The sequence below is a fragment of the Stylophora pistillata genome, chromosome 6 (genome assembly GCF_964205215.1).
Source record: "Stylophora pistillata chromosome 6, jaStyPist1.2, whole genome shotgun sequence".
NCBI lineage: Eukaryota > Metazoa > Cnidaria > Anthozoa > Scleractinia > Pocilloporidae > Stylophora > Stylophora pistillata.
In genome coordinates, this window is record NC_142524.1 from 5,086,595 (window position 1) to 5,108,694 (window position 22,100).

At 39.0% G+C, this 22,100-nt stretch overlaps 1 protein-coding gene across 1 annotated transcript; it reads right to left on the reverse strand.

Annotated features, from left to right (window-relative positions):
- Positions 1 to 25: 25 nt before the first annotated feature.
- LOC111323222 (methionine synthase) lies at positions 26 to 21,962 on the reverse strand. The gene is made up of 35 exons (XM_088725898.1): positions 21,798 to 21,962; positions 21,587 to 21,694; positions 20,147 to 20,238; positions 19,564 to 19,653; positions 18,748 to 18,817; positions 18,086 to 18,178; positions 17,362 to 17,468; positions 15,262 to 15,321; positions 14,620 to 14,714; positions 14,080 to 14,180; positions 13,699 to 13,760; positions 13,478 to 13,545; positions 12,835 to 12,914; positions 12,613 to 12,725; positions 12,312 to 12,452; positions 11,807 to 11,992; positions 11,538 to 11,717; positions 11,041 to 11,157; positions 10,335 to 10,475; positions 9,429 to 9,518; positions 9,183 to 9,281; positions 8,989 to 9,042; positions 7,765 to 7,881; positions 7,382 to 7,482; positions 7,107 to 7,295; positions 6,742 to 6,823; positions 6,271 to 6,369; positions 5,753 to 5,825; positions 5,252 to 5,407; positions 3,847 to 4,040; positions 3,431 to 3,564; positions 3,128 to 3,194; positions 2,007 to 2,108; positions 1,512 to 1,715; positions 26 to 1,034 (listed from the first exon to the last, which is right to left on the reverse strand). The coding sequence occupies exons 1-35, from the start codon at positions 21,931 to 21,933 to the stop codon at positions 948 to 950; spliced, it is 3,888 nt and encodes a 1,295-aa protein (XP_088582024.1). The 5' UTR covers positions 21,934 to 21,962; the 3' UTR covers positions 26 to 947.
- Between the last annotated feature and the right edge of the window lie 138 nt (positions 21,963 to 22,100).

Here is a 22,100-nt window from a genome sequence, read left to right on the forward strand (position 1 = left end):
TTACTTACAAAAATCAAGCAAAATGTTGTTTTTAAATAGTTTATTACTTGACAGTAATCATCATCTTGGCTATAATTAAAAATGGTACTTCACGTAATACCTATAACAAATCATTTCGATTTTATATAAGGCATGCTGTGCGAAATAATCGAAGCCAAGATATTTAACGTATTATGATGTACAATTAAGAATATCATTAACCCTTAATTTAGCTGCCGCAACCAGACATGATTTCTCTCTTCCTTCCTCTACCTTCTTCCCTCGCTAAACTCTTCTTTTAAAATTGTTTCCAATAATTTGGTGCTACAGCGAGACAACACCTTCCAGCGGATACGTTAGCCTATTCCCAGCATGTATTTGCAAGATAAAGTATTGAAACGGTGGGAGAAGGAACATGTTCAAAAATTCTGAAAGTTCAAGGTTCTTAGTTAGCTTGTTAATAACACGACGCTGTTAAAAATTTCAGTATGATACCCCACCCCCCACAAAAGGTATTTCCGATGACAATCCTTTAAAAAGCGAACTTCTCAAATGTAGTTTACCAAATGGAGAGTTGATCGGCATTGTTTTTCAAAGCACTTAGTTCGTTTGTTTAAATTAGCCTCGTCAGAGGATAGAATGCTCACACAGCCCAGAAAACCCGTCACGCGTTGCAGTAGTGCCTTTCAATTGAAATTGACTGTTGGGGATTCAATAACATAAGTGATACTTTTACTTAGTACGTCGCCTGTCGATATCCCCTTTCATTTACAAAAATCCGGATCCTAAATGGTATTTGCCCATTTCCGCGAAGAAGACGATTCCAAAACGTGAAAAGTCACATGCCGCTGGAAAAGCACCAGCACATCAAGTCTGCGAAGGTTAGGTTACTCTCCAGAACATCATCTTGGAACGAAAATGAGTACGACGACATGCGTTTATCTTGATATACATTATTCTGTTTGCGTTTAGTCTCTGTCGTAGGAGAGAATAGGTGATAGCCATTTCTCGACTTCTTCAACTGGCATTTCCTTTCGTTCAGCATAATCTTTCACCTTAAAGAGAGAGAAAGATAAAGAACAAAGAAGTAACGATTAGCGGGATTTGTATCATAACTGCCACCTGTGAAGAACACTTCAAAGTTTCGTTTTGTCTAGTTTGCCAGCTGGAGCTTTCTTTTCCAAAGCGTAATCCTTTTTACCTAGCTTAAGCGTGAGTTTTGTATTGGAGCCTATTGCTAAAGCACAAAGCATGCATTTCGGGCGTCATCTTAGGTCGAGTGAACGTTAAAAAGTTCGCGTTCGTTCATTCCACCAGCCATGTTTGATTGATAGCTAGAGTGGACGGTGGGGGAGGGGCAGGGAAAGGCACTTGCCCTACCTCTTACCCCCTAGAACTCTTAAAAGTGATCGTGGTCGTGCTTCCATTCGCACGAGTTTCTAACACAAACTAAGAAATATTTCTCAGCCAACAAACCTAGCACTTCTAGGGGTAAGACAAGCTAATTTCAAAAAGCATAATTTTTTTCCCACCTGGTCTTCGCAGATTTTTCCCACTGAGAAGTAAACAGCTTTAGGATGAGCGAAGAAAACCGCCGATACTGAAGCAGCGGGATCCATGGCCAGAGACTCTGTTAACTTGATTCCAGTTAATTTCTCACAGTTCATTAAATCCCACATAGTCTTTTTCTCAGTATGGTCCGGTTGACTTGGGTAACCCGGTGCCGGCCGGATTCCCTAGAGAAGTAAAATGAAGTGGTAGCTATCGATTGCACAAGTTTTCTAGTCTTCAAGTTCAAGTGTTGTTCACATCAAGGAAATGTAATTTAAAAAAGTGACAGATCTTTTCAGGACTTGGGGATACACTCTATGAATATATCACTACTGGAACCACGCTCTTTTTCACTGAAAGGTTTATTTCGAGAGAAAGACCTTAAATTTTCATCATTATGCTAGGGTCTAGTCTTCCAGCTACGACTGACGGCGATCACCGTCAGCCATTGTTCACAATCCATCCCCAATAATTACCTGGTATTTGATTCGGTGCAAGTCCTTCGCGTCCAGAACCTCATCGCTACAGTAACCCCATAAATCCTTGCGCACAAGTTCATGAAGTTCCTCTGCAAAGGCCTGGGTCAAGGAACAATAAAAGAATATAGAAAGGCTTAAGAAAGAGACAGGAAAGCCTAAGTGGGGCATTTGTGGCCTTGAGGAGGAAGAATCAGACAGGTCGAAGGCCGTAAAGCAGTTCCTTCGATAAACACTATAGCTTAGATGCAGTAAATGGTTTGAACCCGGGGGGTAACATGTCAAGGTGTAGTCTGATCGTCCGGGTGAGTGTAGTCCTGAGAAGGACTGTTGTCGGTGGTAGTGACTGACCTTTCGACAACCTGTGCGGAAGTCATCATCAGAGTCAAGTGAATGATTGTTGTCAGTAGAATGTTCTTATTCCAGTTTGTGTGAAATGATCGGTTGGTTTTGCCGTGATGTTATTGGCTGTAAGACGCAAGTGACATAAGTCGGTCGTGATTGCTCTGTTTCGATCTGTCGGTAAAGTTAGGTCGTTCTTTTTCGGTCGTTTGTGATGTTTATGTCGTGAATGAGTCGTTTGTATGGAGCGGGTAGTTGTTGACATCTGTTTAGGGGAGTCTGTTCTAAGTTAGTAAACCAGCTTTCCAGAGTCAGTCGTTGAAAATAGTCAGTGCTGTAGGTTAGGCATTGCGCAGAGTCCCAGTCAATGTTGTGGTTGGTAAGTCGATGGTGTTCAGCAATGTGATTGCTGACATCACCTTTCTGTGAACACCGTCTGTGTTCAGACGGGCGACGAGAACGACCTAACTTTACCGACAGATCGAAACAGACCAATCACGACCGACTTACGTCACTTGAGTCGTACAGCCAATAACATCACGGCAAAACCAACCGATCATTTCACATGAACTGGAATAAGAACATTCTACTGACAACAATCATTCACTTGACTCTGATGATGACTTCCGCACAGGTTGTCGAAACGTCAGTCACTACCACCGACAACAGTCCTTCTCAGGACTACACTCACCCGGACGATCAGACTACACCTTCACTAAAGCTTAGATATTTCAGAAAGGATTTAAAGTGTCGCTAAAACGGATGGAAATGTTACTCACTTCGGCTAGGCGGTCAGCAAGTGCTTTCACCATAATAACGCTGTAATCGTCAAGATCCTCATCAAATCTGAGAAACAGAGGATAAATATTACATTCTGTTTCAATTCCAAACACGAGGTATTTCTATATTACTGGAGGTGATATTGGCGTTCCAAACGTACGGAAGGGCTTATGATAACTGAGGACAAAATTCGTGTCTTAATGGTAATGAGGCTCAAGGGTTTATTTATGATGTATAGAGTCTGGTTAAATTTCATACTGATGTAATAGTGTGAAAGGGTTGGATGGCATTTAGCTACATACTTTTTAGCCATCTCCTCGGCACCCATAACAGATACAGCAAAGCAGCCGACGTAGTCTTTGATATTTGAGTCCAGCGGTGCTACAAAGTCGGACAGACAGTAATAGGGATCTTCTACCCCACGCTCCTTTTCGGCCTGAAAATGAAACACAAAAAGTTGTTAAGAGCAGAAATAAGACGAACTTAAAATGCTTGTTTAGAGAAAGGAAAGGAAAGATTCCGTTTCCAGTAACGAGTTAAAGCAAAGGTTTTGACAAAGATTTTCTTTAGTTCCGAGTAAATGAGCATATCTACTTATCTGTTTGGAAAATCAACAAGAAACTTGACTACTTCCCGAAATAAAACAGTTTAAATTACTAATAACCGAACGAAGTGCTATCTCGAGGTAAGAGATAGTCTGCACGCTGTGCCTGCCTACCTGTTGTCTCAAGCCGTAGAACACAGCACGTGGGGAGCCCTCTCGTTTGTTGTCGTCCTCAAATATATGAATGTCATCACCGACACTATTAGCTGGAAAGAAAGCCACTATACCAGTCGGTTGCAGCGATTTCGTCTCAATAATCGCCTTTAACATGTCTTGGGCATCGTTGAACAACTTTTTTGCTTCTTCGCCTGAAGAGGAAGCAAACATAATTCGAGTTGAACCCTTTCATTACCAAGATCTGAATTTTAAGTCTCCCCTCTGGCTGCTATACATTTCCTTGCAAATCAGCAAGGAGAATTTGGTGTCGGATCAACATAAAAACTTCTACCTGGCAAGTTCGAGCATTCCCATCACTAGGCTATGGTCTAGCAGCGCTCAGTGGCCCCTGGCGCCTTACTTTTAACAAATGGTAAACACCACAGCGTACACTATTGAGTTATAGTGCACGCGGGAGGTTGCTAAGCACGAAAGAAGCGTAGGAGTTGCTCGAGGCGATAGCCGAGAGCGACTCTAGCTTCTTGAGTGCTTAGCAAACCTCCCAAGTGCATCCATAACTCAATAGTGTACGCTGTGGTGTTTACCATTTGTTTTATAACATAACATTGATACATTGTAGCTAAAGAGTTCCCTTTTATTTAACAAATCTTACATGACCTGAAAAAACAAGTGCGCGCGGAAGAATTAAATAGTCTTTGCATTTGCTCACGTCAGCAGCGTACACCCATGGGCAAATGGGGGACGCTAAATTGACCAATCAGAGCGCGCGCTTTACTTTGGTTATGTTATAATTGCTCTTGGGCGACTCAGGAATCTTAGTTTTTTCATAAAAAGCCTATCGGCTGGGCACCCTGGATTTCACAGTTTCAGAGCATTGGGCTCCCTTCAATTTCTCTTAGAGCACAGCCTTGCATTACCTGTTTTCTGGATAATGTTTAACAAATGGTAAACACCACAGCGTACACTATTGAGTTATGGATGCACTTGGGAGGTTTGCTAAGCACTCAAGAAGCTAGAGTCGCTCTCGGCTATCGCCTCGAGCGACTCTTACGCTTCTTTCGTGCTTAGCAACCTCCCGCGTGCATCCATAACTCAATAGTGTACGCTGTGGTGTTTACCATTTGTTTTATAACATAACATTGATACATTGTAGCTAAAGAGTTCCCTTTTATTTAACAAATCTTACGCGACCAGAAAAAACAAGCGCGCGCGGAAAAATAGTCTTTGCATTTGCTCACGTCAGCAGCGTACACCCATGGGCAAATGGGGGACGCTAAATTGACCAATCAGAGCGCGCGCTTAACTTTGGTTATGTTATAAATAGATATTGTAAAGAGAAGTAAAAGGGTGGTGTTAAAAAGAATTGGTATGGAAGTTTCAAGTTTCACAAGTTTATACTTACCGACGGTTTTATCCTGGAAGATTTTAGGGTACCCCCTGTTGGGATATTTTCCTCTCAGCTGCCACACGTCAAAGAAAGGTTTCCAGTCAATGTAGGGAATGATGTCATTTAAATCGCAATCGTCAATCACTTTGACACCCAAGAACGATGGACGCACTAAAAAAGAAGATTAAAAATCACTTCTGATAAAAAAATTATAATTTATCTTCATTAATAATTATTCTAAAAAAACAAAAACTCCATTATGATGACAGAACTCTACGCAGATCGGTGCATTGTCTCCAATTGCCTGTTACTTTCTGAGAAACAGCCAATCAAAGGCGTTATCAGATGACAATCTCTGAACAAAACCTCAAGCAGAGAAATTGTCTGTTTACTGAGGAGAGGATATTTACATTGACAAGCAACTATGTATATCACACAACGATGAGGTCGCAATTTTGAAAAGGAATGAATCTCACTTTTTCTTAAGTTATTTGTAAAATAAATATAAGTAAGAACCTGGAGTGAAGTCAATCCAGTCCAGATTGCACTTCTTCAAACGAGCTTTCTCAAGGGACAGATACTTGCGATCCTACCAAAACAAAATTATTAAATACTAGTTTAGTAAATGCGCTGAAAATTGACGCCAAAAAATAGTCAAAAGTTTTTATCCTCTTTTCTTTCACCGACGCAAAAAAAGCAGTCGTGCCACTCAAAGCTAACAACGTTTCACGCTTCAAATTTGAAAGGAAAATGAAGAAACAAAAACCCTCAAACCTGCTGAAGAGGCCTCTTCCTAAAGACAAACCGTCTTTGAGTGATTTTTAGCTAACGCAAATTCTCTGAGGTGCCATGGAGATCATTAATCTTGTAATATTGAATTTTATGCATTTGTGTATCCAACACGGCGTCTAATCCTTCAACACCAAAACACATGAAGTACCGAGCGTCTTCGATCAATCCCCGGTTGAGGGAAAAGAGATACACACTGTAGCTTTGGCGGGTGTGTTAGTGACATCGAGTGACATTTCTCTCACCTTCAAAGAATCGTAATGCTCGTCTCTGACCTCTTCGTATTCCTCTTTGATTTCTTCCATGAAGTCTTCCTTAGCGTTCTCATCTATCAAGGCTGAGCACTGTGGAAACAGATTGTCAAGTTATATATTTAGACAAAATACGCCGTGTTAATTTCATTTCATTTCATTTCATTCAGTCCATCTTAACTGCATTAAGTTTTGAAGTGGGGAAGGACTAGAAAGGAACATAGGAACCATTCGTGCTAGTCCACCCTCCCACCCATCCCACCCCAGGGAGGACATCAATCACACAGTAATCTCGTGTGTGGGAAATTAACGTCTCCTACCCCAACCCTGCAGGAGACGGGACCTCCATTTATTCGTCCCTATCCGAGAAGACTAGCATATCTAACCATTTCTTGATGTTATAGAAAGGTAGCAAATTCGTGTTATTACAACACGAAACGTAAGCGAATGATCAAGCTGTCTTACCACCACAACACTCTTGGAAGCGTCCAGAACGTGGACAGTAGGTTCCGCATAACGCGGAGCGATCTTCACAGCTGTGTGTGTCCTGGGAAAAAAACACGAAATACAAAATGTTTATCACAGCGGAGAGAAGTAATACAGAGTTATTCAAGCTCAAAATGAATTCTTAACTATCTGTCATCCAGTGACACCGTGAAGAGATCTGAAGAGTTTATTGGCAAATCGAGTCCATCGGTGAAACTCATTTACGATGCCCGCTACACGAACAAGGGCAGAAAATACCATTGTATATTAACCTTCGGATAAAGTTGTCGCGCCTAAAATCGCCCAGTGTGTCACCGGCATTCAGACAATAGAAAAAAATTTACTTTGACGTTGTCGCTCCTCCAATAAGCAGGGGTATTTTGAGACCTTGTCTCTCCATCTCTCTGGCGACGTGAATCATTTCGTCCAGTGAAGGAGTAATCAGACCAGACAAACCAATAATATCGGCCTTTTCTTGCATCGCAGTCTGTAAGATCTTCTCGCACGGTGTCATCACGCCAAGGTCAATAACTCTGTAAACAATAAAGACGAGGAAAAAAACAATAAAATTTTTTGCTTTGTAATTTTTTTGACTGACAACAATCGGGTATGGTTTTACCTGTAGTTATTGCATCCTAGTACCACTCCCACAATGTTCTTGCCAATATCGTGAACATCCCCTTTGACTGTTGCCAAGACAATTGTTCCATTGTAACGACTCTGAAAACAGACAAATAAATAAATAAAAAATAACGAATCAACTGACGTCCTCTTCTAAAGAATTATGTATTAAGGCCTGTGGAGCCATTTCTTCCAATTTATTTCTCTAATATTAAATTTTGGTTTGATTGACTATAATGATTCATTGCATTTTTCTATTGTCATCTCGTCTTCGATTTAACGCACTAGAAGAAAACTTGACGCGCTCCAAAAAGAAGTCTTTTTCAGGCGAAGGTATAATAAGCACAAGTTACCTAAATAACATTAGGAACTCTAACGTACCGAAAGGTCATCATCGGGTCCAACTCCCTGCTTGGCCAGTCTCTCCTCGCGCTCTTTTTCCATAAATGGGATCAGGTGACCTACAGCTTTCTTCATAACACGAGCTGACTTAATTACCTGTTGAACGCAGTATGATTTGTTACTACACTGCGTACGTTATACAAACGAATTATTAACCGGTCAATCATCGGTTGGTCAGTCAGTGAGTCAGACGGTCAGCCTGTCACTGAGTCAGTCAGACGGTCAGCCTGCCAGTGAGTCAGTCAGTCAGACGGTCAGCCTGTCAGTCAGTCAGTCAGCCAGACGGTCAGCCTGCCAGTGAGTCAGTCAGCCAGACGGTCAGCCTGTCAGTCAGTCAGTCAGCCAGACGGTCAGCCTGCCAGTGAGTCAGTCAGCCAGACGGTCAGCCTGTCAGTCAGTCAGTCAGCCAGACGGTCAGCCTGTCAGTCAGCCAGACGGTCAGCCTGCCAGTGAGTCAGTCAGCCAGACGGTCAGCCTGTCAGTCAGCCAGACGGTCAGCCTGTCAGTCAGCCAGACGGTCAGCCTGTCAGTCAGTCAGTCAGCCAGACGGTCAGCCTGTCAGTCAGTCTGTCAGCCAGACGGTCAGCCTGCCAGTGAGTCAGTCAGCCAGACGGTCAGCCTGTCAGTGAGTCAGTCAGCGAGTCAGTCGACCTGTCAGTTGGTCAGTCAGCCAGTTAGGCAAGCAGGCAGGCTGTCAGTCAGAGAGGCGGTCGGTCATTCATGTAGTCAGTCGGCCGTCCGTCAGTCAGACCGTCTTTTCATCAAGGTCGATTAGTCTGTCAGTCAGTAAGCAGATCATGTCGTCAGACAGTCATTCCTTTGGTTATGTCTGTTCGTCCTTCAGTCAGTCGATCAGTTAATCAATCAGAGAGTCTGTCTCTGTTCTTCCTTCAGTTAGTCAGTCAATTAGTCAGTCAGTCAGTCAGCCAGCCAGCCAGCCAGTCAGTAAGTCAGTCAGTCAGTCAGTTAGTCAGTTAGTCAGTCAGTCAGTCAGTCAGAAAGTAAGTTAGTCAGCTAGGCACTTCTTCCGTTGGTCGTTTAGTCAGTCAGTTTTACAGTATATGTAACACAGATAGTGTTAAAATTAGTTCACTGTCTGATCCATGTTTATCCCCCCATCCATCTATCTCTTAACTTGTTAGTCTTTCTGCATCAGTCTTTTCCTTTCGTGTTTTTACAACAGAGTGGAGTTGCTCTTCCTACCTGAGGTAAGAACATTTTTCCTGCACCAAAGAGATCTCCAACCACCCCCATACCCTGTAAGGAAACAAAAGCCACACGTCATTTTTGACGGCGCACTAAATTATCGATACTTAGCTATGAAAGTGTCCCACCATTTCTCCTTTCTCGATTTCAACAACCGGCTTAGGGACAATGAGCTGTGACTAAAACCTTACCTTCATCAATGGTCCTTCAATTACGTTTAACGGACGTGGATATCTGTCTGAACATTGCCTGGCTTCTTCGGTATCCTCTATCACAAATTTGTCGATGCCCTAAAGGATAGCAGAAATAAATATCACTTTTTCGCATTTTACGGCTACTTACTTACATTTTACCGAGAAAACTAATTCCAAGCTCCTCGCCAACATTTGGCAGAGATGTCCGTGTCTTCTATTCAATGTTAATATCATTTTTCTTACCTTTACCAAGCCATACTCCAGCCTCTCTTCCACGTTTCCGTTTCTCCATTCATCTGTGGTTACCTGTTTCTTCGCTCCTTTGCCCATTCCCTGTGTATCACAGAAATACCAATAACTTTTTCCATAAGCAGATGCCCATGGGGCAATAGGCAGCTGTGCTCGGAAAGGGGGGCATAAGCCCCATTCCCCCTAAAAGGGGAGGGGGGGGGAATCTGTGAGGCATGCTCCCCCATAAAAAATCTCCTTACTGTTTTCTATACATTCCCAAGGATGCTGACAAGGAGAATTTGTTAAACAATCAAGACCTTCTGAATAATTTAGATATATCAACAAAGTTGAAATGGTAAATTGGCCACCGTAACGATTACAAAAGCTGACGTCTCGAGCGTTAGCTCTTCGTCGGAGCGAATAGAGGAATTGTAGCACACACAACCCACAATTCCTCTATTCGCTCCGACGAAGGGCTAACGCTCAAAACGTCAGCTTTTGTAATCGTTACGGTGGCCAATTTACCATTTCAACTTTGTTGATATATCCAAATTATTTCGTTACCCCACCGACGCAGCCCCAAACAGTTTCTTTCGAAACTATCAGCCTTTAAGACCCTCTGAAGTTTGTGATCATTTTTTTTTATTCTCACGGCTTTACTGTGTGATTCAGGGGTGATAATGTAAGGAGAAATTTGATGCTGGTCACTCTTAGGGTTTAAAGGATTAAAGCACGGAAATATCACTTCCAGCATTCAGAGCATCTGCTCGCAGGCTCAACAGATGACGGCAAGAGATCTTATATGGGCAGCGGTAGTCCGCCGGAAACAACTTTTACTGAAACCCCTGACAGACACATTTATTTCATGTTTTATGCCCGAAGTGCGAGAGATTCAAAACTACGCCTAAGTAATCGTACCTGAGCATACTGCAGCAGTTTTTCCGTGCTGTTTGGATCTCTGTTCCACAATAAATCCTCGCACAACTGTAGAAGCTTGGACTCTATATCATCATACACGGGAAGATTACCAGCATTCACAATGGCCATATCCAAGCCAGCCTGCAAGAAAATCACATGTACATGACTGGTAAAACCCTGACTGTAAATAAACCAGATAAATAAATAAATAAATAAATAAATAAATAAAGTAAGAGTGAAATCTTCAGGAGAGCAAGGATGTCACTGGGTAGGAGTACTTTCCTCCCACAACTGGTCAGTGTTTGATTCTTGGATCTGTTGTTAGCTTGCGAACAGTTCCTCCTTATCAGCGCTCCTTCGCGAGTGTTTCTTTGCCGGATGGAAACTATGAGGCCTTCAGCAATGGAAGGCGGCAGAGGTTTATCATCTTTAGCCGGTGCTTGGGTGACAGATTTTTGTCCAGGTTTTCAGGTTTGCCTTTCTCTCCAGAACCAACCAGCCCTTTTGATGGATCAAGAACTACACCACTCATGTACCACGACTCAATCCTACGATTACTTCATTAAATTAATTATAATTAATTATTAAATAATTAATTATAATTAATTAATTTTCATTAAATTCCAATAACTATTTCTCCCCGCTCATCTTATGGAAACTCTTTATTCTAGGTGAATTTTGAAAGATGCTCAATTTTGATCCTAACCTTAATCCCATGGTACAAGAATACACTGTGCATGGCTTCTCTTAATGCGTCCATTCCACGGAATGAGAAGGAAAAGTTGGAAAGGCCCCCACTGACTCTTGCTCCAGGAAGAGTTTGCTAGAAAGAAAATAAAATCCATGCTTAATCAATTTCTATCAACCTTGTACAAATTCCTCTCTCGATTACCGTAACCAAGACAATCTTTATTCAACTCACTATTAATAAACGTTCTAAAGTTGAATACAGAAGTAAAATGAAATAAACAAGGGTGCAGGATATCCCCCCCTCCCAAAAACAAAAAAAAACAAAAGAAACTACAAGGGCTTGTCAAAGAGGGATCTCTAACATCCTAAGCACGTTCTATGATGTTCACTGTAGTTTCCACTTTAGGTAACTGTAGAAGCGAATGTATAAAGAGCTGGTTCCAACCTAAGCTTTGAAAAATTAATGAAAAAATACTTCCGGTTTACCAGTAACCATAAAAAAAGCCCACAAACCTTAATGGCCCTTGTGGCTTCAATGAAATATTTCCCATAGTTGTTGTGTTCTTCCATTCCCGTTGCAACTGTGAGAATGTTTGGGTCAAAGATGATGTCATTAGGGTTGAAGTTTATTTTGGACACCAGTAAGTTGTACGAACGTGTGCAAATCTTTATCTTGTCTTCTAACTCTGCAGCCTGCAAGAGAAGAAAGTCAATTTAAATTAAATACTGATCAACTAGATGTATATTCAAATGAAAAAACTATTCCTAGCAGTAGCCCTTGCCTGTCCTTGTTCGTCAAATGCCATCACTACAACAGCGGCGCCATAACGTTTGATGATCTTTGCTTTCTCCAAATAGTCTTCCTCTCCATTTTTCAAGCTGATGCTGTTTACGATACATTTTCCCTGAGTACACTTAAGCCCAGCTTCTATTACAGCAAAGTTGGACGAGTCGATACATAGAGGAACCTGGTGCAGAGAAAACAATGGCAAGTACCCATTAGCCACAACGCGATATATTATTATCTTATTGCAGTAAAACGGTACCGTAAATAACAATAGGCAAAAGGAAAGCAAAAAGAAAAGAGTAAACAAAAATCCTTCATTTGAAAATAAAGTAATGAAGATTTATGCAGGAAACAGAATCATCCGAGAATGTTGCCAAAACATCACTGTAAAAATGTGCAAATAGATGTATACACAAACAATGCTTTGAGTTGTCTTGTACTATTTGTTATTGTTTAGGTTTGATACCTTCAGTATTCACCTCCTTATATACTGATAGTACCTTTGCAATCTCTGGTTCTGAAGAAATCAAGTTGACAAATTTGGCCATGCATGACACCCCATCCAACATGCCTTCGTCCATGTTAATATCTAACACTTGGGCGCCATTCTCCACCTGCAGCTTGGCTACAGCTAGGGCTTCCTGTGTGTTACAGAGGAATACAGACTTCATTACTACATAACGACAAAAGTTTGAATTTCACGAGTAGCATATTTTCCAGCTCTGATAAAACTAAGAAGCTGGTGTTTATCACCCTGTACCTTCATTTGTATCTTAAAACAACATGAATTAGTGTCCTTACCTCAAATTTTCCTTCCTTAATTAGCCTGCAAAACCTCCTGGACCCAGCAACATTGCAACGCTCCCCAATGTTCACAAACAAGGTGTCCGGTGTAATTCTCATGGGTTCAAGACCTACATGTTAAATACCATCAAAGAACATTTCTTTTACTCTGAGAAACAACACATGTTTAACAGGTATAAAAAAGGTAAGTCCTTGTAATGCTTGATAAAGAACACACACCTGAAAGATTCATGGCATTGGCATACTGGTCCTCTGGAAGTGGCCTTGGTTTGTAAGGTTTCACTGCCTCAGCGATCGCTCTGAAACAAAATAAAATGAAAATTGTGGTTAAGAGTTGTTAGTAGGAGTGACCAGCATTTAAGCAGACTTCAATTTCATGGGATTGTGACGAGTGAAGGGCTTTGATGAGATTCTACTGGTGTATTAAAGAATTTAGCACCTACCAAGTTTGTATGTTTCCAGTAGTGTATTGCTAAGTTATATACTATGGCAATCAAGGACACCACAAGCCACTAAACTTGGAAAATAAATTATGCAGGGCTGAGATGTCAAGTCCACTGAAACAGCTTTGCATTTTTAAGCTTTTTGTTACAAAAAGTTATGTTTAATCTGCATGTTCTTTTTTATTGAAAGCACATTCTTGTTGGCAAAATTGCAAAGTAAACTTGGAGCTTTGGATAGCACCTCATCTCTTGAGTGAGACTGAGCTCCTGCTGGGAAGGTAATCTTGCAAGAGATTGTTTCTTGATTCCAAAAACATGTTGTACTATGGAAGACACTGCAACATTGACGACCAAGTTTGCAATGGACTAAATAATACAACTATAAATATTGTTACGGTATTGAATTAATGTACACTTACTTGATATGAGCTGGCGTTGTACCACAACAGCCACCCACAAGGTTCACAAGTCCATCTTTAGCAAAATTCTGAAATTTTTGAAAGGCACACTCAGGTTATTTACAAGATTATTTATCAAAAGTTTCATGAAAATAATGAAGGCATAGAATCCTGTACTCAGTATAAGATGACAGTGTATCTTCATTCTGTATTCTGTTATAAGGTCATAACACATGGTTTACCTTTAAATGTTCTGCCGTCATCTCTGGCGTTTCATCATAACCTCCAAAAGTGTTTGGCAGTCCTAAAGCAAATAATCATTACCAGTATGGAATCATTTTTTAATTTGCTTAAAATTGGATAATTCATGCTTAGCAGGATAGCTGCAAAGTCAGTCAGTTAGTCAGTCAATCAAAACTTGACTAAGGTCGCAAGAATATAGGAAATGATCATGAACTAAACATCCTAGCTTTTATTGCTCCTTGACAATAAATTCTAATTATCAGCACCTTTGGAAATGTATAGAGAACAGTATGGAGAATATGCATATTGATGTTAGGGTGTAGAGTGTTTATGCTGTTACCAAAGTTTTGGAAAAAGATAAATTTAAGTCCTTTAATTACCTGCATTAGGATAACAGAGAACATAAGATGTTGTGCACAAGCCCACGGCTTCTATGAATGGCCTCATTTCAGTAGCTCCTAAGGCACAGTTGAGTCCAATGCTACAAATAAACAAGTAGAGATAATGAAAACATTAATTTTTTACATCTACAACAAGGTGATTCCTTCCCCCATTAGCTCAGAAACTAATTATTCATCAACAGCTAATAAATAGTTAGTCTATGGGCTCTCTTTGGATTTTGGTATTTTGTCTGAGAGAGGGGGGTTTGGATGGGGTCTTTTGGTGAATCCTATAATGATTATCATAATTTTATTGGTAATTTTCAAAGAGGGAGAAAATCAATTTCAGAAGCAGCCACATGGTTTTCATAACAATTCATTCAAAAACTAAGAAAAAGTCAAGTTCGTTAAATGAAAGTATAATGTTGATTTTGTAAAGATTTTTTTTGGTGCAAAAACAAGATGGGAAACCCAGCATTAGCTAGCTAAGCCTCAGCCTGTTACATATGTACATCATTATTACTTCAACCTACAGTGTACCTCAGAGGCTTGGAATGGGACACACTGATTACAAATGCATCAGTTGTTTGACCAGACAGTGTTCTGCCACTCTTATCAACAATTGTGCCTGACACCTAAAGGAGATTGTTTACAAGTATTGTGAATAGAAAAATATTTACAAATTAATATCAAAATTAATTTAAACTTTCAACAGAACCTGAGCTTGTAATCATGCATACATGCCAACACTTTTGGATTGTCTGGGAGTCTCCTGAATACAGAATGAGTTTCCCAGTCTCCTGTATGGTTCACCAAAACTCCCAAATAAAAGTGATCAATGAACTAGCTTTCAAAGGCTTTGCTCCACAGTAAGCTGACATTTGTATCTCATATTTAATCATTCAAAACAATTTTGGTTTTACAAACTCATCTCCCATTTCTAAAAGAACTTTTTATGCAACCACATCTTAAGAGAAACTAACACTTTCTTTGCTTTTTTAGGAAAGGGGATAGATTTGATCAGGGGGGAGGGGTATCAATTTTTTAGTTGCTACTGAGTTGATGCTGTGGTGGCATAGGAGAAAAATCTCCAAATTTTAGATCTCCACAGGTTGGTATCCATACTTGTGTATTAGAATGATTATTAAAACGTTTTCACATTTCTTTTTCATTTTTACTTACAAATATTGGGACTGGCTTGTATTCTTTTTCAAAGAGCTGCTCAATAGCAAACAATGCTGCCTGAAAAAATAGTCATGTTAAAATTTAAATAAAGGTTTTTAACCCTTTTACTTCCAGATGTGATTCCATTGATAATAACTTTCCATTGGGATGTCAATACATTATCTTACAAACAGGTCATGAGGTTTGAGAGGCTTGTTAGCTATCACGATTTAGAATGGAATTCTCCTGTTGAATTTACAAGGAAGTGTATGGCATTCAGTTGGGAGAAAACCTAACTGGATCATGGGAGTTAAGGGTTAAATAAAAATTAGAAAACTAGAAAATTACTGCTGCACTTGTCTTTATAAATTGTCACTTTGTATGGATAAAAGAAATTACAAAATGTCAAAAGAATTAAAAAAATTTCAAAATTTATGAACAACCTTAAAGTGCCTATAACCCCCAAAAACTTTTTTGGCCATATTAATTAAATCTCTCTATTGCACTGAGCAAAATGCCACAAAAATTTTTGTGTTTGGTTAAAACTGTGATTTTTTATGATTTTTCAAAGTCGAGTTTAGTTTTTGAACGACCGAGTGTACCAGAGACTGGGGCCAGTGACGTCATTCCAGGCCATGGGCAGTGAGGCTCCGATCCAATCTCAGTCAATATTATACGTTCCCAACGAGATGAAACCTTCGTTAAAGCCTGATCTGGTAAATTTTTTTAACCTTTCTCTTACTTCGCTCGCTTTCAGCTGATTTCGTTTCCTCCGACATTCCACACGTGATCAGTCGGAAAGACGCAATTTCCAACTCCATCTTTTCGCAACCTTCATTGCATAGTCTTGCATAGTCAGTAGTTGGAACACATGGCTGAGTATTTCTTGGGCTTCCAATGTGCACGCTTCAATTGCACAAAGTCGACCCACTTCTTTCTTCTCTGTTTTATTCTCTGGGTCATCTGCTCCATAAAAAGATATTGGATGAAGTGCTATTCTTTTTTCTTTGTTGGGAGTGTTGCTACACCCGAAAACAACGCACTTATCAGGCATATCCGTCAAGATACTTCATCCAGTCCTTGAAGCAAACTCATTGAAAAGCCTGGAATGAGGTCACAAACTGTGCTCGACCCAGACCCATCTTGATAATTCCGTGCCTAGGTCGTGTTTTGAAAAAAGTGGGATTTTCCACGACTTTGAAAATTCATAAAAAATCGGTGTTTTAACTAAACACAAAAATTTTGTGGCATTTTGCTCAGTGCAATAGAGAGATTTAATATGATCAAAAAAAGTTCTTGGGGGTAATAGGCACTTTAAACACACTGGCCATTTTCACACTAGAGGACAGACAAATCATCTGGATGGACAAATCGTCTTAGACGAACAAATCATCTGATGTGAAAACGGGACGAACAAATTTTTCGACGAACAAATCGTCTGATATTTGGCCATCTGGAAAGACGATTTTTTGAAGATGATTTGTCTGTTGAGACGAACAAGTCGACGACAGTACGACTTAAATTCATACCAGATGGTGAAATGTTTGACTTTCATGCCGCGAGGAAATGGGACTAGCAACAGAGCAAGGTTTTATGGGAAGTTTCAACATGGCGGCAGCCATTTTGCTTTACAACATGACCTTGTGCCAGTTCTCTTTGCGCTCATAAGATGGACAACTTTTTGGCACATGGCCTTCTCGAATTCAAATTCGACGAACAAATGCCAGACGATTTGTCCGTCCTCTAGTGTGAAAACGGCCACTTAGGTACAGGTAAAGGTCCCTCAAAGGACATTGATGTATGCTCTCACCCTGAGTCAGATTTTCTTTAATTGCTTTTAGTTTACTGGAGTCACCAGGTGAAAAAGCAACTTACAGTTTGTTATGACAGGTATTTTTCATTTCTTTTTTTTTTTTCTCATTTAAACCAATCATTTTTTGTACTCCTGGAAAACAGTTTGAAAACCTCACCAGCAAAAATGGGAATGAAAAAATATAGTTTGTTGATTAAGCCTTTGAGTATGGCATTTTGGAGGTTTGCTTAAAGGGAATTTGAATATCAAGAGAGTTTGACTGCACTGACAAATGTATTCTGTTTAAAGTGTTTAGTTTCATGTACCTTGGCATTTGCTGTGTCAAATATTGTTTCCACCATAAGAATATCAGAACCACCATCTAAAAGCCCTCTGGCTTGCTCAGCATAGGCCTCTACCAATTGATCAAAGGCTACAAAAAAATTTTTTTAATTAATAAACAAACAAACCAAAGTTGTACACAAAACTTTTATATTAATCTACATGTATAAGTCTTTCAACTACATATTAAACATGGCATTTTGTGACTAAACAGCATTTAAAAAATGGTCATGAACCCTTTTGCCCTCTTACTCCTGAAAGTGATTAACATCTAACTTCTCCCTAGAACATCCCTGCACTGTCCAGTAAACAGGTCATGAGAATTTTCAAACTTGTCAGGTAGAGGTTGTTATCTTGATCTAACACCAAATTTTTGTAACTAATTTAAGAGGAAAGTCTATGTAGCAGCTAGAGTGGAGAATTAACAATCACATCTTGGGAGTCGAGAGTTTATCTCTAAAGAGTAACTAGCATCCAATTCCTCCTCATTGCAGATCACCATTGAATCAAACAATAAGGTCAGGAGAATGAAATAAATAATAGCCAACTTATTATGAGAAGATCTTGATTGTTAAAGAAATTCTCCTATTCAGTATTTAAGTAATTTACATAGCCAATCCTATGGAGAATTTTCATATTGATGTTAGAGTGTTAAGGGTTAATTTACTATCAATGTCGTTTTTATTCTGGTAGCTCTTGAAGACTTACTGATGTTTCTGTATCCTGGATTTTCAACACTAGGTGAGATTGAAAGTGTCCTGTTGGTTGGACCCATCGCACCAGCTACATATCTTTTCACACCTTAAAAAAATTTTATAATTAAGTAAATGTCAGCAGTTGAAAATTATATCAATTGCCATTCAATGCACATCTCAAAGATTTTAAAATCAACATTGAATAAAGTGAGATAAAGCCTGGTTTTCACATGTCAAGAAAATCTTAGATGATTGGCGATTTCACTGTTTCCCACTCATTTTCTGTCAAAAGAAAATTCGAAATCACAGAGATCCTCAACATCTGGAATGATTGACGACAAATCAGGAAAGTCTCAAAAATTTGTATTTCCCTGACACATATCAATTTCCTGTGATAATTGGGGATCATTTAAGTTAAACAAAAACTTCAGTTTTCACTGTCTGGGACTTTCAATTGGCAATAGTTTTAGCTTTCCACCAGTCCTCTAGTTGCTTAGCTACAGTAGCCCTAAGTCACAAATACACATGGCATGTGAAAGAATCTATTGATCATCCTTATAAGGGCAAAATCTGAGATAATTGGGAAACAGTGAAACTACCGATATCTGGAATTTTCCCAATAGATGAAAACCAGGCTTGACATGTTTATGCATTATCTTCCACAGGAATCTATACCTGTGGCAGCAGCAACATCTATTGCTGCCTTCTTGGCGATTTCAGCTGATGTTTTGTTCAATCTGTATACCTAAAATTAATGTATAAAAATAAATATTTAATGTCAGTAGTAGTTGTGACAGACCAATGATAATAAAAACACAAATTATAAGTTATAAATCATAATCATGGTGCATAGTCAAGGTGATTTTATCATCACACACTAAAAATTGATAACTTAGAGTTAATACCCAGAATTCTCAATAGCTAGCCCAGTCATTAACCTCTTAGGATGACTGCCATTTAACTTCTCTTGACAATATCACCCCTGAATAAAACATTAATGGTCAAGAGAATAAAGGAGATGATTACCAACTAGAGAAGCTCTTGACCATTACACAAATTGAGATAGTTTGGTTATATCAACAACGTTAAATTTGTAAATTGGCCACCGTAAAGAGTTAAAAAGCTGACATTTTGAGTGTTAGCCCTTTGTCAGAACAAATGTCGACAAAGGGCTAACACTCGAAATGTCAGCTTTTTAACTCTTGACTGTGGCCAATTTGCAATTTCAACTTAGTTGATATAACCAAATTACCTAATGTTACCCCCACCAATGCAGCACCACAGTTTCTTTAGAAACTTTGACCCTTTACACAAATTGAGAGATGTGTTAGCATCTTACGAAATGTATAGAAAACAGTATGGAGGACTTGTATCACTAATGTTATTAGGTGAAGGTTCAACAAAGTGAATTTTGATTGTTTATTTGAAGTACAAAATTTAGTTTTCTAGCTAAGGAGTCTTTGTTACCTGATACTTCAGCATTGCACTTACCAAGTTTTCAGCTCCATAATCTGCTTGTGCTATTGAAGTTCCACTGAAAGTGTTGGTTTCAATGAAATCTGAGCCTGCCTCTAAGTAACCCTGGGGTGAGTATAGAAATAGATTAAATGCTTAGGAGCTAAATTTAAACATGTATATGCATGTTAAGGCGGATCTGTAAAATACTTCACGAGAGATATTCTTTGAATCTATAATTATATTACCAGCACATGAACTACTTTACAAACATTCCACAAACGCCCATCACTCTCCCAGCCATTTATTGTCTGCAATTTTCTTTACACATTCCTTCAACAGTGTTGATTTTAATAAATTTTAATAATTAATGATTAATTTTTTGAAAATAATTCATTTTTTCCTCTTACAAGTACTGGACCAAAAAAGAAATTTTTGGATCATGTGTAGTAGAGTATTTCAACCTTGGATATTCCTGGCAACTTAAGTTTGTGTTACAAAAAAATAGAAAGAACCTACAACATATTACAATTTTCAAAACTACACTTCATCTAAAACCATCCTATTCAAAATTTTGCACACAGTGTAAGAGCTGATGTTACAAGTGATTTTTCCATACCCTGTGAATCTCCTCAATAATATCTGGCCTTGTTAAACTTAAAAAGTCGTTATTTCCTTTCAAATTGTGTGGATGATTCTTAAATTCTTCTCCTGCAATCAAGAAAGTTATCAGGTTACCATATAATTATAATTTAATAAGATGCAGGAGACGGGCCTACGCTTTTTCGTCCTTATCTGAGAAGACTAGAGTGTCTATCCATTTCTTGATATTATAGAAAGCTAGCACATTCTCCTCAGTTATTTTAAGACCCTGAGTGTTTGTCCGGTCTGGGCAAACATAATTTCTCCTTATTTACTGGTGAATCAAACATTAAGGTCATGAGAATAAAGAAAATGATCAATATTTGAAAAAGCTCTTGACTGTTTTACAAATTCTCCTTGCCAGAACCATAGAAAATGTTTAGAGAACAATGAAGAAAATATGTAGCATGCTGATATCAGAGTGTAAGGGGTTTGGGATAATTGCATTAAATTCTAAACTATGCTTTGCTTATAAGTCTCCTTACAGCTGATTTATAATCAACTGAATTATACACTCAATTTGATTAGTCCATGCTTATGATGTCAGATCTAGAGAACAGATACATAAATGAAGTCACCATTAGGGCTTGTGTGACTGTTACATAACAGATTACAGAAGCCTTAAAATGCACTAACATATTGTTACCACATTTTGATGTCATTTGTGATCTAATAATGAACAAACACATGACAAAGTTTGGTCGACTTGTTAAGGAGATGATATTTTTAATCCACGTGTTCAAAATTACACCGGTATCAATTTTTTGGTTTCGTCAACTGAAAGAAAAAACGTAATTGTGCACGAAAAATATTAACCAAAACAAAAACGTTAGAGCAACTAATTCCCTCCAACAGCAAAATCTGCTCTACGATGGGTGCATGAAATCGCGGCTGAGAATTTCTCCTTTGTCTGAATGTTTAATTAAGTCAAGCCTGACACACTTTGGGACAGTTATCGGTTTCCCAGCCGTATGGCCCCTATATTTCTCTATGACAAAAAATTTACATTCGCATAGCTATAGCTAGGACATCTTAGGAAATCATAAGGCATCGATTTCTTATTTTTCTCCCCATACTATTTTTCTCTCATCTCTATTACCATGGGACCGATCAGTCGTCAAGTAATTCGTGAAGTGATTTTACTGAATGATATATGGTAAGCTTGCACAACCTGATTAAACATTGCGTGACAGTAACAGATGAACGCAACAGCTACCTAGAACAGGGCTTATTCGTCTAAATTATTTGGTGTAATGATAAAGAGTCTTTGAAGTAAACTGGAAAATTGAAAAATTAAACTACTTGTACAAATTTGGAGGAAAAATGCACCCAAAAAGAGATCGAACTTTTGATCACTAGTAACGCAGTCCATTACACAAGTCTCGTTCTGTTATTAGGCCAAGAAGATTCAAGTTACCTCTAAAATCCTCCTCTTCCAAGGGATAACTTTGAATCATGGTCCCCATTCCACCATCAAGGATCATGATCCTTTGCTTTAATGTTGCTTCTATTTCTGCTGCCACGTCTGATGGGGCAAACATCCCGACGAACAGATCAGGATCAAAGAACAGCTAAGGATCGTTCGTAAACAAATAAGGAAAAAATCTTGAATAATTTCACTTTCTTACCTGTGGAGTCAATTATAGGATCGTTTATTCTTATAGTTGGAGGCATTTTGGAAACTATGTATGAAGTGTTGTTATTCACTCGAACGGAAAGTCTTCTTCTTCTAAGTAATGCACCGGCTATTTTTGACACGAGCATATATAACTCTCGCCATTGTAAATTCCGAAAATTGCCGGAGGTTGGGTACTAAGGTTATTCAAGACTTGATAGAATCTAAGGCTTGATGTGAATGGTCAGTTTTGTAAGTAATTTTACTTAGGATCGTAATTTAACCAATTAAAAATTATGTTACATAACTACGAGTC

Excerpts from the sequence above, each read along its gene's own strand:
- LOC111323222 (XM_088725898.1), bottom strand. The coding sequence starts at position 21,933 with ATGCTCGTGTCAAAAATAGCCGGTGCATTACTTAGAAGAAGAAGACTT. Across the intron at positions 12,915-13,477 it reads ACAACGCCAGCTCATATCAA|AGCGATCGCTGAGGCAGTGA; the intron begins GTAAGTGTACAT and ends ATTTTGTTTCAG. Across the intron at positions 3,565-3,846 it reads TCTACGGCTTGAGACAACAG|GCCGAAAAGGAGCGTGGGGT; the intron begins GTAGGCAGGCAC and ends TTTCATTTTCAG.